At 45.4% G+C, this 17493-nt stretch overlaps 1 protein-coding gene across 3 annotated transcripts in view; it reads left to right on the top strand.

Annotated features, from left to right (window-relative positions):
• ANAPC2 (anaphase promoting complex subunit 2) overlaps nucleotides 1-16615 on the top strand; it is a 19589-nt gene extending 2974 nt beyond the window's left edge. For all 3 annotated transcript variants that reach the window (XM_073558268.1, XM_073558267.1, XM_073558269.1), the window contains exons 2-13: nucleotides 4892-5517; nucleotides 5919-6051; nucleotides 6228-6396; nucleotides 6611-6730; nucleotides 9898-10015; nucleotides 10234-10409; nucleotides 12913-13054; nucleotides 13257-13332; nucleotides 13408-13611; nucleotides 15258-15387; nucleotides 15643-15878; nucleotides 16206-16615. In XM_073558268.1, coding sequence (XP_073414369.1) covers nucleotides 5015-5517; nucleotides 5919-6051; nucleotides 6228-6396; nucleotides 6611-6730; nucleotides 9898-10015; nucleotides 10234-10409; nucleotides 12913-13054; nucleotides 13257-13332; nucleotides 13408-13611; nucleotides 15258-15387; nucleotides 15643-15878; nucleotides 16206-16418 — 2220 coding nt within the window. In that variant the 5' untranslated portion in view covers nucleotides 4892-5014 and the 3' untranslated portion in view covers nucleotides 16419-16615. The remainder of the gene's footprint in view (nucleotides 1-4891; nucleotides 5518-5918; nucleotides 6052-6227; nucleotides 6397-6610; nucleotides 6731-9897; nucleotides 10016-10233; nucleotides 10410-12912; nucleotides 13055-13256; nucleotides 13333-13407; nucleotides 13612-15257; nucleotides 15388-15642; nucleotides 15879-16205) is intronic.
• The last annotated feature ends 878 nt before the right edge of the window (nucleotides 16616-17493 follow it).

Raw genomic sequence — 17493 nt, forward strand, 5'->3', positions numbered from 1 at the left:
TTCTTCTATTCCCTTAATAGGACAATGAAGAACAGTTGATGTCACATTTCCTTTCTGAGAGAAAACAGATGCAAAATAGGAATTTAAAAGTTCGGCCTTCTCAACATCCTGTCTTACCATTTCATCATTTTCATCCTGTAAAAATCCTATAGCATCTTTGACTTTTCTTTTACTTTTGACATATCCCCAAAATCCTTTATTATTAACTCAGGATGTAACTCAGGATCAGTAATGTATGTACACAGTGACTGCAGCAGCAGAATAGTGAGTGCAGCTCTGGGGTATAATACAGGATGCAACTCAGGATCAGTAATGTATGTACACAGTGACTGCACCAGCAGAATGGTGAGTGCAGCTCTGGGGTATAATACAGGATGTAACTCAGGATCAGTAATGTAATGTATGTACACAGTGACTGCACCAGCAGAATAGTGAGTGCAGCACTGGAGTATAATGCAGGATGTAACTCAGGTCAGTACAGGATCAGTAATGTAATGTGTGTACACAGTGACTGCACCAGCAGAATAGTGAGTGCAGCACTGGAGTATAATACAGGATGTAACTCCGGATCAGTAATGTATGTGCGCAGTGACTGCACGAGCAGAATAGTGAGTGCAGCTCTGGGGTATAATACAGGATGTATCTCAGGATCAGTAATGTAATGTATGTACACAGTGACTGCACCAGCAGAATAGTCAGTGCAGCTCTCGAGTATAATACAGGATGTAACTCAGGATCAGTAATGTATGTACACAGTGACTGCACCAGCAGAATGGTGAGTGCAGCTCTGGGGTATAATACAGGGTGTAACTCAGGATCAGTACTGGATCAGTAATGTAATGTATGTACACAGTGACTGCACCAGCAGAATAGTGAGTGCAGCTCTGGAGTATAATACAGGATGTAACTCAGGATCAGTAATGTAATGTATGTACACAGTGACTGCACCAGAAGAATAGTGACTGCAGCTCTGGGGTATAATACAGGATGTAACTCAGGATCAGTAATGTAATGTATGTACACAGTGACTGTTCCAGCAGAATTGTGAGTGCAGCTCTGGGGTATAATACAGGATGTAACTCAGGATCAGTAATGTAATGTATGTACACAGTGACTGCACCAGCAGAATAGTGAGTGCAGCTCTGGAGTATAATACAGGATGTGACTCAGGATCAATACAGGATCGGTAATGTAATGTATGTACACAGTGACTGCACCAGCAGAATAGTGAGTGCAGCTCTGGGGTATAATACAGGTTGTAACTCAGGATCAGTAATGTAATATATGCACACAGTGACTCCACCAGCAGAATAGTGACTGCAGCTCTGGGGTATAATACAGGATGTAACTCAGGATCAGTACAGGATCAGTAATGTATGTACACAGTGACTGCACCAGCAGAATAGTGACTGCAGCTCTGGGGTATAATACAGGATGTAACTCAGGATCAGTACAGGATCAGTAATGTATGTACACAGTGACTGCACCAGCAGAATAGTGAGTGCAGCTCTGGAATATAATACACGATGTAAATCAGGATCAGTACCAGGATCAGTAATGTATGTACACAGTGACTGCACCAGCAGAATAGTGAGTGCAGCTCTGGAATATAATACACGATGTAAATCAGGATCAGTACCAGGATCAGTAATGTATGTACACAGTGACTGCACCAGCAGAATAGTGAGTGCAGCTCTGGGGTATAATACAGGATGTAACTGTAAAATAATGCTTATCCTGTAAAATACTCAGGACTAGTTACCAGATAAAAATATAGTGGTTTATTTGGATTCTTCCATCAAAGAAAGGTTATTACAGAAAAACAGGTGAATAAAAATAAGTGAAAGAGAGATTGTCCATTGTTCATAGCAAAGCAACATGTATTCTTCTTCTCGCCGAGATCCTGAATAGCAAATGGCTGCTGTCTCTCAGTTCGGCTTCTCACATCGCCGTCAAGTAATATACTAGCTGTTATGTCATGTCATGGCCCAACACAGGCGACATCTTCGTGTCTGTCTCTCATGATGGTGAGGGAAGAAGACAGCGACCTCTACAGTTAGCCCTGAATTATATACATCTCTTGAAGCACGTGATCTCGGTATATATGGAGTTTGACATTTACCTCAAGGCTAAACTTAAATATGTAGTGAGCTGACATTTCTACCATGAGCCAAGCTTAAAAATAGCCTATGTCATATAAGCTAAAGCAATCTACAGAACTGGGTGTAATAAGAAATATTTAACGAATTATTAATATTTAACAGTAACTCAGGATCAGTCCAGGATCAATAATGTACACAGTGATTGCACCAGCAGAATAGTGAGTGCAGCTCTGCGGTATAATACAGGATGTAACTCAGGATCAGTACAGGATCACTAATGTAATGTATGTACACAGTGAATGCACCAGCAGAATAGTGAGCGCAGCTCTGGAGTATAATACAGGATGTAACTCAGGATCAGTAATGTATGTTCACAGTGTCTGCACCAGCAGAATAGTGAGTGCAGCTCTGGAGTATAATACAGGATGTAACTCAGGATCAGTACAGGATCAGTAATGTAATGTATGTGCACAGTGACTGCATCAGCAGAATGGTGAGTGCAGCTCTGGAGTATAATACAGGATGTAACACAGGATCAGTACAGGATAAGTAATGTATGTACACAGTGTCTGCACCAGCAGAATAGTGAGTGCAGCTCTGGAGTATAATACAGGATGTAACTCAGGATCAGTACAGGATAAGTAATGTATGTACACAGTGTCTGCACCAGCAGAATAGTGAGTGCAGCTCTGGAGTATAATACAGGATGTAACTCAGGATCAGTACAGGATAAGTAATGTATGTACACGGTGACTGCACCAACAAAATAGTGAGTGCAGCTCTGGAGTATAATACAGGATGTAACTCAGCATCAGTAATGTATGTACACAGTGACTGCACCAGCAGAATAGTGAGTGCAGCTCTGGAGTGTAATACAGGATGTAACTCTGGATCGGTACAGGATCAGTAATGTAATATGTGTACACAGTGACTGCACCAGCAGAATAGTAAGTGCAGCTCTAGGGTATAATACAGGATGTAACTCAGGATCAGTAATGTAATGTATGTACACAGTGACTGCACCAGCAGAATAGTGAGTGCAGCTCTGGGGTATAATACAGGGTGTAACTCAGGATCAGTACTGGATCAGTAATGTATGTACACAGTGACTGCACCAGCAAAATAGTGAGTGCAGCTCTGGAGTATAATACAGGGTGTAACACAGGATCAGTAATGTAATGTATGTGCACAGTGACTGCATCAGCAGAATGGTGAGTGCAGCTCTGGGGTATAATACAGGATGTAACTCAGGATCAGTACAGGATAAGTAATGTAATGTATGTACACAGTGACTGCACCAGCAGAATAGTGAGTGCAGCTCTGGAGTATAATACAGGATGTAACTCAGGATCAGTACAGGATCAGGAATGTATGTACATAGTGAGTGCAGCTCTGGAGTATAATACAGGATGTAACTCAGAATCAGTAATGTATGTACACAGTGAGTGCACCTGCAGAATAGTGAGTGCAGCTCTGGAGTATAATACAGGATGTAACTCGGAATCAGTACAGGATCAGTAATGTATGTACACGGTGACTGCACCAGCAAAATAGTGAGTGCAGCTCTGGAGTATAATACAGGATGTAACTCAGCATCAGTAATGTATGTACACAGTGACTGCACCAGCAGAATAGTGAGTGCAGCTCTGGGGTATAATACAGGATGTAACTCTGGATCGGTACAGGATCAGTAATGTAATATGTGTACACAGTGACTGCACCAGCAGAATAGTGAGTGCTGCTCTAGGGTATAATACAGGATGTAACTCAGGATCAGTAATGTAATGTATGTACACAGTGACTGCACCAGCAGAATAGTGAGTGCTGCTCTGGAGTATAATACAGGATGTAACTCAGGATCAGTAATGTAATGTATGTACACAGTGACTGCACCAGCAGAATAGTGAGTGCTGCTCTGGAGTATAATACAGGATGTAACTCAGGATCAGTAATGTAATGCATGTACACAGTGACTGCACCAGCACCATAGTGAGTGCAGCTCTGGGGTATAATACAGGGTGTAACAGGATCAGTGCAGGATCAGTAATGTATGTACACAGTGACTCCACCAGCAGAATAGTGAGTGCAGCTCTGGGGTATATTACAGGATGTAACTCAGGATCAGTACAGGATCAGTAATGTAATGTATGTACACAGTGACTCCACCAGCAGAATATTGAGTGCAGCTCGGGTATAATACAGGATGTAACTTGGGATCAGTACAGGATCAGTAATGTATGTACATAGTGACTGCACCAGCAGACTAGTGATTGCAGCTCTGGGGTATAATACAGAATGTAACTCAGGATCAGTAATGTATGTACACAGTGACTGCACCAGCAGAATAGTGAGTGCAGCTCTGCAGTATAATACAGGATATAACTCCGGATCAGTAATGTATGTGCGCAGTGACTGCACGAGCAGAATAGTGAGTGCAGCTCTGGAGTATAATATAGGATGTAACTCAGGATCAGTAATGTAATGTATGTACACAGTGACTGCAACAGCAGAATAGTGAGTGCAGCTCTGGGGTATAATACAGGATGTAACTCAGGATCAGTAATGTAATGGGTGTATACAGTGACTGCACCAGCAGAATAGTGAGTGCAGCTCTGGAGTAGAATACAAGATGTATCTCAGGATCAGTACAGGATCAGTAATGTATTGTTTGTACACAGTGATGCATACAGGATGTCAGTCAGGTTCAGTAATCTGATGTAATTATTCACTATAGGTTTTATAGTCTCTGTATGTGCAATATATCAATCATTTTGGGTCTTCTCATACAGGCTGCCCCCAGATCGGGTATTGTTGAGTCTTATTGGGAAGATGACCTGAAAGCGGCTCTGGAGGTTCTTCTGGAATATGATCTGCAGTCCGTCCTGGAGGAATGGTTCACAGAGGTGCTGCAGATGGACTTACAGAGGAACATTGCTCCCGAGTTCTGGAATGGGATGAACCAGCAGGAGAACTCTGTAGAGGAGCAGCAGTGCACCGCCCTCTTGCTGGACACCTTCCGCCTCCTCATTACCCGTCTAGACCCTTATTTAAAGAGCTTGGACATTTTGGGTAAATGGGCAGATATGGCCCTGCTGCCCGGTTCAGACTCTCAGACCTTACGGGAGAAAGTTTTTACTATGATTAAAGCCATCCTCTTCTTCTCCACCTCCAAGACCTTCCAGAGTATGATCCAGCAATTCTACAGCCGCACCTTCAAGATCTTTATGAGGCAGAAGAAGAGGGCGTCAGACAGCGTGAGTGACTGCGACAGCAGCATGGACGAGAACGAGCGGGAGAGGAGCTCCGAGGACAGAGCAGAGGAAGAGGGGGACGAGTGTGCCGGTTGTGAATGCAGCAAAGATCAGTGCTGGTGCCAGTCCGCCATGGAGCAGTTTCAGGAGCTCAATGGGATTTTGTAAGCAACATCCATTTAGGGCTTTGGGAAAGCAATTGTAAGAGCTGGAATTGGAGGCCGTATCATCCAGTGTTCCCAATGGCATTGCCTCTAATCCTTCCACGCTCCTTGGTGGATATATCCAGCATGGAGCGGGTCCGGAGCTGGCCCTTGTACACACAGGGCTGATGTCGGCTGTGCTATCACTGGGATCCAGGCATTGGGAACGTTCAAGGGGCTAAAGAATTCAGGGCAAGGTTAACCAGATTAAAACGTTTTAGAAATGTGGAAAGTAAAAATCACATCAAAGGTCATACATGACTGTTTATGGATCTTTCAGAAGTAGCTAAGTGATCAGCGTGCAGACATACCGCAGATAATGGTGTCGATGGGGTCCAGACTGACACGTGTTTGATCTGCAGCCACAGGTTGAATCTGCTGGAGAGAATCTGCTCCGAGCCGGTGACTACCCTCCTGCACAAAATGATCGAGCTGAGGATGGAGAAGAGATGTCGGGGGGATTACGAGCGGTCCTTCCTTAATGAGTTTCATGAGGTAAGAAGTGCCCCCTATAGTAAAGAGATAGAGAACCCAGGGTTCATATTGCTTGTGCTGATTTCTTAAAGGAGCACTCCAGGTAAAACTAGTATCTTGTTATGCTCACCTAGATCTTTTACCTGGAGTGCTCCTTTAAGAGGTTACTGTAATAATGCTCTCCTCTGTTTCGGTAGTGGATTGAGAAGGTGATTGGCTGGCTGAGCAAAGTCTTCCTGCAGGACGGCCCATTGTCCACTCCTGAGTCCAGCAGCACTCTGAAGCGATGGCGCTGCCACGTCCAGCGGTTTTTTTATCGTCTCTATGCCAACATGCGCATCGATGAACTGTTCTGCATCATCAGAGGTGACTACGGAGGGGGGGGGCGGAAAGAAGGATTAAAAACATGGCTACTTGCTTCCAGAATTGGCACCACACTTGTCCTTGGGTTAGGGCAGGTATTGCAACTCTACTGAAGTTAATGGGGCTGAGTTGCAATTCCACACACATCCTGTGCACAGATGTGGCGCTGTTTCAGGAAGAAGCAGCCATGTGTTTTCCTATCCTGTATTGTGTCCAGATTTCCCCGAGTCAAAGCCGGCCATCGAGGATTTAAAGTTCTGCCTGGAACGGACCAATCAGAGGCAGCAGCTGCTGTCATGTCTGAAGACAGCTCTGGAGAGCAGACTTCTTCACCCAGGTAAGAACCGCGACTCCCTCATTGCCAGATCCCTGAAGTCTGACTGCATACAATCTACTACTCTGTTATCAGCCTTTCCAGCTGATTGAGGCAGCTTATACTCACGGGCCATCTGTTTCTGTGTTGCAGCAGACTGAAGGCGTGAGAAATACAATTTATTGTGCCCAGTTATCGGCATATTTATGTGACAGGTGAATCCTGTGGGGACTCAAAGGGCATTAAATTCCGAAAATAAAAACTAAAACACAATGACTCCAAAATTGTATTTGTTTTTTTTTTTTTAGGGGAAGTTACTCAAAAATAGTTGTTCTGCCATTTTCATTTTTTTTGTAATGTTTTCTCATCACATATTTTGATATTTTATGACTCTAGACAATACCTTTTGCATGTTTTAGGTTTTGTTTCTGATGTGTAGGGAGAGGGTTACGATGTGAACTTCAGTATTTTTCATGTTTCTTATTAGATCCCTTAGGATAACGCTTATACAATGCACTGCTCGTTTACAAGGTCTCCGCTCCTCTCCTTCTGGGTGTTTGTAAAAGCATGAGAGAGGGTTTAGGATCACAGTGAGGAGCTAAATTGTTGGTGACCGTCAGTGGTACTGATCAGTACAGTGAAAAACTAAGAAAAAGAGGACATGCCAATTACAGGGATCACAAAACATAAATATCAAAAAATGGTTTTATTGGTACACACAAACGGCAAACATTAAGAACAAACTAAGCAAGGTAAGCCCATGGTAAGGCTGTGTTCAGCCTCTCCCCTATCATGAAATCATGTCCAAGTAATGGGACTAAAAGCACAACAACAAAGCAAGCATTGCAGCTAAAAGAGAAGTCTGTAGAATATTGGCCAATAAATAGTTGTTGAAGTGTTGCTTTGCTGTGTGAACAGCAGGCTACCACAGATCCAAGGAGAAATGTACATAAATGGAGCGTATAAGGCTGGTTTCACACTAGCGTATGGAGGAGCTGCGGAGGGATGCGGACTTCCTCTGAAGCTCCGCCCATGGCTGCACCTCCTCCGGTCAGCTCCACCTCCATTGGCATGCGGCCTGCGTACCCCATCTTTAGCATTAGGTACGCAGGCCGTGCCGATGTATGGGGATGCCTCCGCATGCGTCGTTTTGACGGTGCGGCGACCTGCGCCGAACACAATGTGTTGCATTTTGGTGCGGTCGCCACACCGTCAAAACGACGCATGCAGAGGCATCCCCATACATCGGCACGGCCTGCGTACCTAATGGTAAAGATAGGGTACGCAGGCCGCATGCTGACCGGAGGAGGTGGCTGTGGGCGGAGCTTCACGGAGGAAGTCCGCAGCTCATCCATACGCTAGTGTGAAACTAACCTACAAGGGTAAAGCCATTTCCGTGGGTGGGTAAGTCCAGGAAGATGGCAGGGATCATAGTACTACCTATGTAGCATAATGAGCTTTTAAGTGGAAAGGTAGCCCTGTGGGCTGAAAGGTCCTGTGATAGCGGTGCAGAGAAGAGGGCTAGGGCAGGACTGCGAATGCCCGACACTTGTCGCCATATGAAATTGGCCTCCTCAGGGGCTTAAAGGGAATCTGTCACCCCATTTTAGCCCTATAAACTGCAGCCACCGCCATTAGGGGCTTATCTACAGCATTCTGTAGATAAAATAAGAAACAGCCGGTTAACCTTGGAGCGGTGGGCTTGCAGGAGGTGCTGTCCACGCTTGCCTGGAAGTGACGTAGCGACACAGTATACAACGGTTACTAGGGAAATTCTCTGGTAGCACATGCGCAAAGGGACAGGAACAAATACAGTGTCACCGAGGGCGGCCAACAGCACCAATTCTGTTAGTTGGTGCTGCTCGCTGTATCATAAACTGGGGATAGATATGTGGCGTGTATCATGTTCGCAATTAGATACGCTTAGAGCAGTGGTCCCCAACCTTTCTGACCTTGAGAGCCACAATCAACTTAGAGAGAGGGTCGCGAGCCACATTCAGCTCCCACCCCCTTGAAAGTAGTGTCAACCAAAGCCCATATTACAGGTATAATGATAACCAAAGCTTTTCCACTCCAAAGCAGTACACTGAGATCCAGGGGTTGTTCCGATAATACCCCATTCAGTATTCTCCCACCACACTGTCACATCCAGCATTGAGCACCTCCTCTAGCAGGTAGTACCATCCTCCAGCGTACTATACCTAAAACAACTCTAAACCCATAAGACCAGTAAATATGCATCCAGATCTGCACTTCTGTGCAGGTCTACTCACAAAATTCACCATTTTGAGATGTACTCTTCACACCTGTTTGCTAGATCTGGACCTAACGCACCAAGCTGGCAGACAGTTGTGAGCCACATTTCATGGGACCGCGAGCCACAGGTTGGGGACCCCTGGCTTAGAGTAACACATGCTGGAATTAGATACAGGGCTCAGTGTAGTTTATCACATAATAGGATTAGATATTGAGCTCAGTGGAGTGTATCACACAGGAAGGGGTTAGATAATGCAGTATCTAATGTATGTAAGATGTGACCCCCCCCCCCCCCCCCCCGCTCTGTCCACTTCTATGGGAGCAGTGGTGTAATTTGTGACCTCTCTTCGTACACTTCTATGGGGGCAGTCGTGTAATTGCAGTTGTTATGGGTGGTGACGTCAGTAAGTACACTGCTCATCAGAGTCACGCTGCCTTCTGTATAATGTCCCCCACATAATGCTCCATACAGTATAATGGGCCCCACATAGTGCTCTATACGGTATAATGGGCCACACATAGTGCTCTATACAGTATAATGTGCCCCACATAGTGCTCCATACGGTATTCTGGGCCCCACATAGTGCTCCATACAGTATTCTGGGCCCCACATAGTGCTCCATACAGTATTCTGGGCCCCACATAGTGCTCCATACAGTATTCTGGGCACCACATAGTGCTCCATACAGTATTCTGGGCCCCACATAGTTCTCTATACAGTATAATGGGCCCCACATAGTGCTCTATACAGTATAATGGGCCCCATATAGTGCGCCATACAATATAATGGGCACCACATAGTGCTCCATACAGTATAATGTACCCCACATAGTGCTCCATACGGTATAAAGTGCCCCACAGTTTAATGTGCCCCAAAGTATTAAATATTTGCCACCTTTCCTTTAATAACCCCTCGTCTGACATCTCTCACTCAGGAGTAAATACGTCCGACATCATCACTCTCTACATCTCCGCCATTAAAGCCCTACGGGAGCTGGACCCATCTATGGTGATTCTGGAGGTGGCCTGTGAGCCGATCAGGAAATATCTAAGGTAAGATCCGGGCCTATCGCTGGTTCCTGAAAATCCACAGAAAACATAATATGGTTGTGGAACCCGCTAAGTTCTTTCTAATATTACTTGGACGTCATATAATGCCTTTTTATCCCCTGTGGTGGCGCTGTGTGGTGGATATTGGACACTACTGTAAGTTCCATCTGATCACCAAGGGGGCTAACAAAAAATCTTCTATTTTTACACGTTGTCCCCAGGACTCGGGAGGATACTGTGCGGCAGATTGTTGCTGGTCTGACTGGTGACGCTGAGGGAGATTTGGCCAACGAGTTGTCAAAAGCAGACCCGGTGGTTCTAGAGAATGGGCAGGAGAGTGATGACGACGTGTCTGAGCCGGAGGACTGGACGCCGGACCCTGTGGATGCGGACCCGGGTGTGTATGAGAGCCCAACCATGATCCTCTGTTCAGTTTCATCCTTTAGAAACAACCCAAAGAGAACCAGCAGTCAAAAGATCCATAAAATGCAATAGTTTATTGAATAATGTTTAAAAAAATATATATTATGGACATACAGTGCATTGTTAGGGAGGAACAGAAAATATGGACACACAGTGGTCATAGGACCAGCCACACTGCAGACACAGCACCAGAAAACAGCAATGATAAAATAATTGCAAGATACTAATAATGAGTCAGGGACACATAGAAAAATAATGATCTTATAGCAAGGAGTGTTTAGGAAACATCACCATGTAGCAAGTGCTACTGCCCTTATATAAACTAAAAGAGTTCCCTGATAGTTGGAGACACACATTATGGCTCAAAGAGCATCGCAAATGGAATAGCTGATAACTACATTCATGTACCTGGAAACAGTGGTGGCAGTGGGGTCGATCCAGTCCCCGATGCGCGTTTCGGAGCCAAAGGACTCCTTCCTCAGGGGGCGTGGAAAAAGGCGCGACCACCGGGTTTATATAGCGCGCCCGCCAGAGGCCGTCTGCGCGCATGAAATGCCCGCCCTGCATCAGCCGGATCCATGCTGTGGCGTAACCGGAAACACGCGGGCCCACGTGATCCAGCGCTCCAAGCAAGGAACACAGATGACCGCACGACGGACACTGGGCATGCGCGCAGACAGTGTCGGGCCAGAGCCGCCATATCTAAAAGGGGCAGGGGTGAGGGCAAAACAAAAAGTGCATCAAATGGTACTCATTATATATACATGAATAAAATATACCATTTGTGCACTGCATATTAATCAGTACATAAAGAATGGCATAGAAATAAGGAGCTTGGCATAGCATGTGGAAATGAATAAATTCCACGTATTCATAAATAGGCCACATCTGTAACATATGGTAACATGTAAATTACTATTGTCAAAATTGGCGCTAGAAAGGACTCACAATTAGACAGGATTCATTATCCGGTACATAATATATAAATGCACTATATCCATATGTAGATATAGCCATAATGGTATAAGAAATTTATATCACATTTGCTAATGCCAAAGCACCTAAAGGGCATCGAAAGATACCCCATAAAACTGCACATATATGAGGAAAATACAACAATACACAGATATGTGTGTGTGTGTATATATATATATATATATATATATATATATATATGTGAATAATAAAAGAAATGTACAAAACGCTACACAAAATACAAAAATAATAAAATGAAGGATACAAAATACATATAGGTTATATGCCGATATAGATAACACCCAAACCCATCACTCATCATGGGTAGGTATACACTACCCCATATGTATATAAAAGAACACACACAAAGAAATCCAGAAACATCATCGTGGATCAATCCGTCAAGCAGCTTTTGTGATTCCAAAGAATCCTCGGACACCTTCCACAATTTCAAGACACAGTATGTCATATTCAAGTCACTAAAAAAAAAATAAAATAGCATATTAATAAAACGCAAGACCACAATGCTCTCATTAATGTCCACCCAGATGGATTACAAGTATGGGGCATATGAAATATTTTCATTTAACTCACGTGGATAGATGGTACCGAAAGTCCAGATCCATCTGGTTTCTGACCTAGCCAACCGATTAAACAATTTACCACCCCTTATATTGATGTTAAGAGCATCAATACCCCTTACTCTTAGGAGTGTAGCATTGCACTGATGGAATTCCTTGAAGTGCCTGGGTAGCGTCTTCAAGTTTGAATCATCAGTGCAAGTGGCAGCAGCCAATATACCCAAGACATGCTCCCTTGTGCGTACCTTCAACTGCCGTGTGGTCATGCCCACGTAAATGAGCCCACACGGACAGGTGGCATAATATATCACGTACCGAGTGGTACAAGATATACGTTGCTTAATGGAAAATGTCCTGGTACCATCAAAGTTAGTAAACGAGGTACTCCGTTCGATATTAGGGCAGGCTATACATCTGCTGCAAGGAAAGCATCCATGTCTAATCGGAAGGTCATCCAAAAAAGTATGTACTGGATGATCAACATAATGACTAGCCACCAATTGATCACGTAGATTCCTAGCCGTGTCTGAGCCGGAGGACTGGACGCCGGACCCTGTGGATGCGGACCCGGGTGTGTATGAGAGCCCAACCATGATCCTCTGTTCTGTTTCATCCTTTGTCAAGGATTGACCCAAAATTCGGGATTACCCTGTAACTCCTTCCTGATGTCGAGGTGCGGGGTGTATAGGGTGAGCTCAGGAGCAAAGTCCTCACTTACGGAAAAATAAAAAAAACTTAAGTCTTGTAAAAATGGGAAAAAATGAAAGTGGAAAAATTGCTGCAGCAGGAAGGGGTTAAGGAGCCCTAATGACGTGGATGGTTTTGGGGGTTCTGTGCCATGCTGTGCCCCCTCCTAGCCTTGCATTAGGCAGAACGCTGCATACATGGAGTGTCAGGTCCTAGAATTCCTTCTCTTTCCAGGGAAAAGCGGCTCCAAGCGTCGCTCCTCGGACATCATCAGCCTCCTGGTCAGTATTTATGGCAGCAAAGAGCTGTTCATTAATGAGTACAGGACCCTGCTTGCTGACAGACTCCTGCACCAGTTCAACTACAGTTCTGAGAGGTAAGATGGAGAGCAGTGAGGTGAGGAAAGCAGTGTTTTTAGTACCGATGCCATGCACTACAAGTCCCAGAATAGCAATTCCTGCAGTTGCTGTTTCAATGCAGACTCCTGATTTTAGGGAACTGCTATAAGAGGAGTTTTCCCGTGCATTTGCCAGCTGTGGATGCAGTTTTAGACTTTTTTCCCATTTTTTTTCTTCTAGGGAGATCCGTAATGTGGAGCTTTTGAAGCTGCGGTTCGGAGAGGCTCAGATGCATTACTGCGAGGTCATGTTGAAGGTACCGCACCATTATCACTGACCTTTCATGTGATTTCACAAGGGACCATATAACTAGGAAACCTCCTCCTCACAGGACATGGCAGATTCTCGAAGGATCAATTCTAACATCCGGGATGAAGAGGAAAAGCTCCTGGAGGAGGAGAGGCCACCATTTAACCTGGTGTCAGTCATACTGTCCAGCGAGTTCTGGCCGGCGCTGAAGGAGGAGAAGCTGGAATTACCAGAACAGATCAAAGAAACTATGGATATGTACACCAGAAGATATGAGAAGCTCAAGGTGCAGGGCTGACTGATTACCAATGCAAATGTTGAATTCATTTCTTTTAAATGAGTGTAGTACTACATTTAGCCTCCAGGTGTCACTTCTGCTTTGTGCAGATTGCCAGAGAATTGCAAGGTGAACAGTGCCACCTGCAGGCTTAAAGTGTAATTTTGAAAATGAAAAGTGATTTTTGCTTTTTTTTTTTTTTTTTTTTAATTCTTCCAAAAACCATATCAATTTTTCCCCACTGACCGGCATCAAGGGCTTGTTTTAATTTGCAGGACGAATTATACTTTTGAATGGCACCATTCATATTACCATTCAATGCACAAAAAAAAAGATTTTTGCTTTGTTTCCATATTCTCAAACCCATATTGACATCCTTGGAGTCGTGTGAAGGTTTATATTTGGTGTAGTGAGTTTTTATTGCTACCATTGGGTACACGTCATATTTTGATCGCTTTTTGTGGCATTTTTTGAGGAGGGTGTCATTGTAAATTTTACATTTTGAGCGGAATTTTGCAGATGGAAGTAATTTGTAGTAATGCTGAAAATGTATTTTCTTTTTTACTTTTAAAGGAAACAATGGGCTAAAAAAAAAATATATATATATATATATATATATATATATATATATTTTCCACCATTTTTAAAAACTACTTTCTTACTACATTCTTTTTAGTCCCCACTTTTTCCTTCTATATGCTGCATATCTCTGTATTACATACTAGCACCTGCCATGCGTGAAGCGAACACCGTTCCTCAGCCCACTCCATACATTGCCCCTGACGTAGGATGAGCTATTAAGTCCTATGCTGGAAGGGGGCTTAAAGGGATTTCATGCATATAGAGCATTGTGTAAGGCCTCATTTACACATCAGTGTTTGTATGCCTAAAGCAGCAGTAGGACATACAGAGAAATACTGTCATTAAAAGCTTGACTCCTATTCTGTGATTTGGAGACACTCCTGGTTTGGTCACACAAATACTGACGTGTGAATGAGGCCTAAAGGCCCTTTTACATTTAGCGATGCACCAGCGATCCGACCCGGTCAGGATCGCTGGTGCATCGCTAAATGATCGCTAGTGAGCTTTCATACAGAAAGATCTCACAGCGATGCAGCAGCGACGCAGCGCACGATACTTACCATTCACACACAGCGATCCTGACGTCCTCCCGCCCGCGTCCAGCGTCGCTCGTCGTCACAGCAGGAAGCCCAGCAGGAAGCGCCCGACGAGAAATGGAGCCGGACATTCTCGCGCGATCAGCGATGGACAGCGGGGGAGCCGGTCGCTGGTAAGTATCACACATAGCGATATCGCTAGCAATATCGCTATAACGTCACAAAACCGGTGACGTTTTAGCGATATTGCTAGCGATATCGCTTAGTGTAAAACCCCCTTAAGAGAACGTTCTGCAGCTGCAGGCTGTCTGCTTGCTGGTAACGAATGAGAACCATTTTTTGTCTACATGCAGTAATCCATGCACAGCGGAGGCTTTGTATGAACCCCGGTCCGATACACTTTACAGCCCTGGCGAGGGATTATCTAGAGGGAATTGGGATGGCTCCGGGGTTGGGATTTTAGTCCATAAAGTTTAATAAGCACGCTTTCATCCAAGACAATAAGCACAGGCATTAATTTAATTCGGGTCCTCTCAGGCTATGCGAACGCTGAACTGGAAGCATCACCTCGGCTTAGTGAGCTTGGATTTGGAACTGGCGGATCGCACCCTGTCCTTCTCAGTGTCTCCGGTACATGCAGCCATCATCCTAAACTTCCAGAATAAAAGTAAGTACCAGCAGGCCCAGGTAGAGACCGTCATTCACCATTTCTATCTAGACAGATGGCCGCCGTGTTCATGTGGTGCCGCTTATCCAATAGGTTAGACCTTCCTGATCGTTACTGCAGGACCATACAGACCGATCATCCCTGGAGTCAACTAATTAAATGATCTAATTAGAAATGACTAGTCATGGCATGCTGGGAGCTGTGGTTTTGTAATTCCTTATAAGCTTAGTATTTGGGGACCATTTCCTACCATAGGTACCTGGACCTTAGAAGAACTGAGCGAGGTCCTGAAAGTCCCGGTTACCTCTCTCCGGAGGAAGATAACCCTCTGGCTTCAACAAGGCGTCCTCCGAGAGGATCCACCCGGGACCTTCACTGTCATAGAGGAGGAGCAGAAGGATCAGGCTGAGAAGGTGGTCCTGATAGACAGTGATGAGGAAGGGGACTCTGCTATGGCTTCTCAAGCAGATCAGAAGGAAGAGGAACTTCAGGTGGGTGCCTAGATATGTCATTAAATTCTGGACTGCTTCCCCTATCAATCACTTCAATGGGGCACAAGGGCTTGGTGTGGATGGGGTCTATTAATACAGGTGTAAATCAATATGGGTTCCATTCTAGCTCCTGCAAGAAACTACTGTAACTGGGAGCTGTAATAGCAGCCATGTCCTCCAGCTCTTGTATAGGCAAGCGGGGATTCACAGAGTTACCATCAGGGATCTAGGAAAGCTGAGTGACCATCCCTTTTTGCAGAATCAGGTAACCGGAGATGTAGGTAAAATGTTAATGGCCGCTCTTTTGATCCTCCTCCTCTCCTGCAGCTTTTCTGGACCTACATCCAAGCGATGCTGACCAACCTGGAGAGCCTACCCCTGGAGCGGATCCACAGCATGCTGAAGATGTTTGTGATGACCGGACCGGTGGTGACTGAAATCGATATCCAGGAACTGCAGGGATTTCTGCAGAAAAAGGTCAGCGATCAGCAGTTGGTGTATTCTGGAGGGGTGTACAGGCTACCCAAGAACACCAGCTAATAATGACTAACCCTCCCCCCAAGACTGTTGGGGTCCCAGCGTCCATCTGCACTGCTAGTGTCTGCAGGATCGATGCTGCATTATGGTGTCTGCTCCACAATTGCTTCCAATCGCTCCGACCTGGATGACGTCTTACAGTAATGACTGCTCCATACGATGGATATATTTAAGATAATAAACTTTTACCATGGATAATAGCTCTTCATGGGAGAGTGACGCCAGATCTCATTTACAGGGGTGTAATGCAGGGAGTGACCACGAGGTGGCACACAAGTCATATCCTGCACTACAGTCTGCACTGCCCACATCATGGCTTTCTATAGGGTCTGTCCATGGCAAAACGACGGAAGAGGACAGTGGGTGTTTCCCATAATTACCAGGAAAATATTTGCTGTGGGTGTCCGCTTTGCTCCGATGCAGTAATAAGTCCCCTGCCCTCCCTTATACATCCTGACTCGCCACCTCGGATATAGTGGCAGAATCTGTAGAGTAAAGGGGGCCTGGTCTTATGGAAATACAGCTGATTATCTGAAAATAGTCAGGCTACAACTCTACTGGTTGTCAGTGAATGGGGGCACTCCTCTCCTGGTTGTCAGTGGATGGGGGCACTCCTCTCCTGGTTGTCAGTGGATGGGGGGCACTCCTCTCCTGGTTGTCAGTGGATGGGGGGCACTCCTCTCCTGGTTGTCAGTGGATGGGGGGCACTCCTCTCCTGGTTGTCAGTGGATGGGGGGCACTCCTCTCCTGGTTGTCAGTGGATGGGGGCACTCCTCTCCTGGTTGTCAGTGAATGGGGGCACTCCTCTCCTGGTTGTCAGTGGATGGGGGGCACTCCTCTCCTGGTTGTCAGAGGATGGGGGGCACTCCTCTCCTGGTTGTCAGTGGATGGGGGGCACTCCTCTCCTGGTTGTCAGTGGATGGGGGGCACTCCTCTCCTGGTTGTCAGTGGATGGGGGGCACTCCTCTCCTGGTTGTCAGTGGATGGGGGGCACTCCTCTCCTGGTTGTCAGTGGATGGGGGCACTCCTCTGTGCTGATCTGACGTAGGAGCCAGGCTTGGTACAAGGCATCTGCTTA

This window comes from Dendrobates tinctorius, unplaced genomic scaffold, assembly GCF_039654945.1.
Source record: "Dendrobates tinctorius isolate UK_male_01 unplaced genomic scaffold, ASM3965494v1 ptg000013l, whole genome shotgun sequence".
In the NCBI taxonomy this organism is placed as follows: Eukaryota; Metazoa; Chordata; class Amphibia; order Anura; family Dendrobatidae; genus Dendrobates; species Dendrobates tinctorius.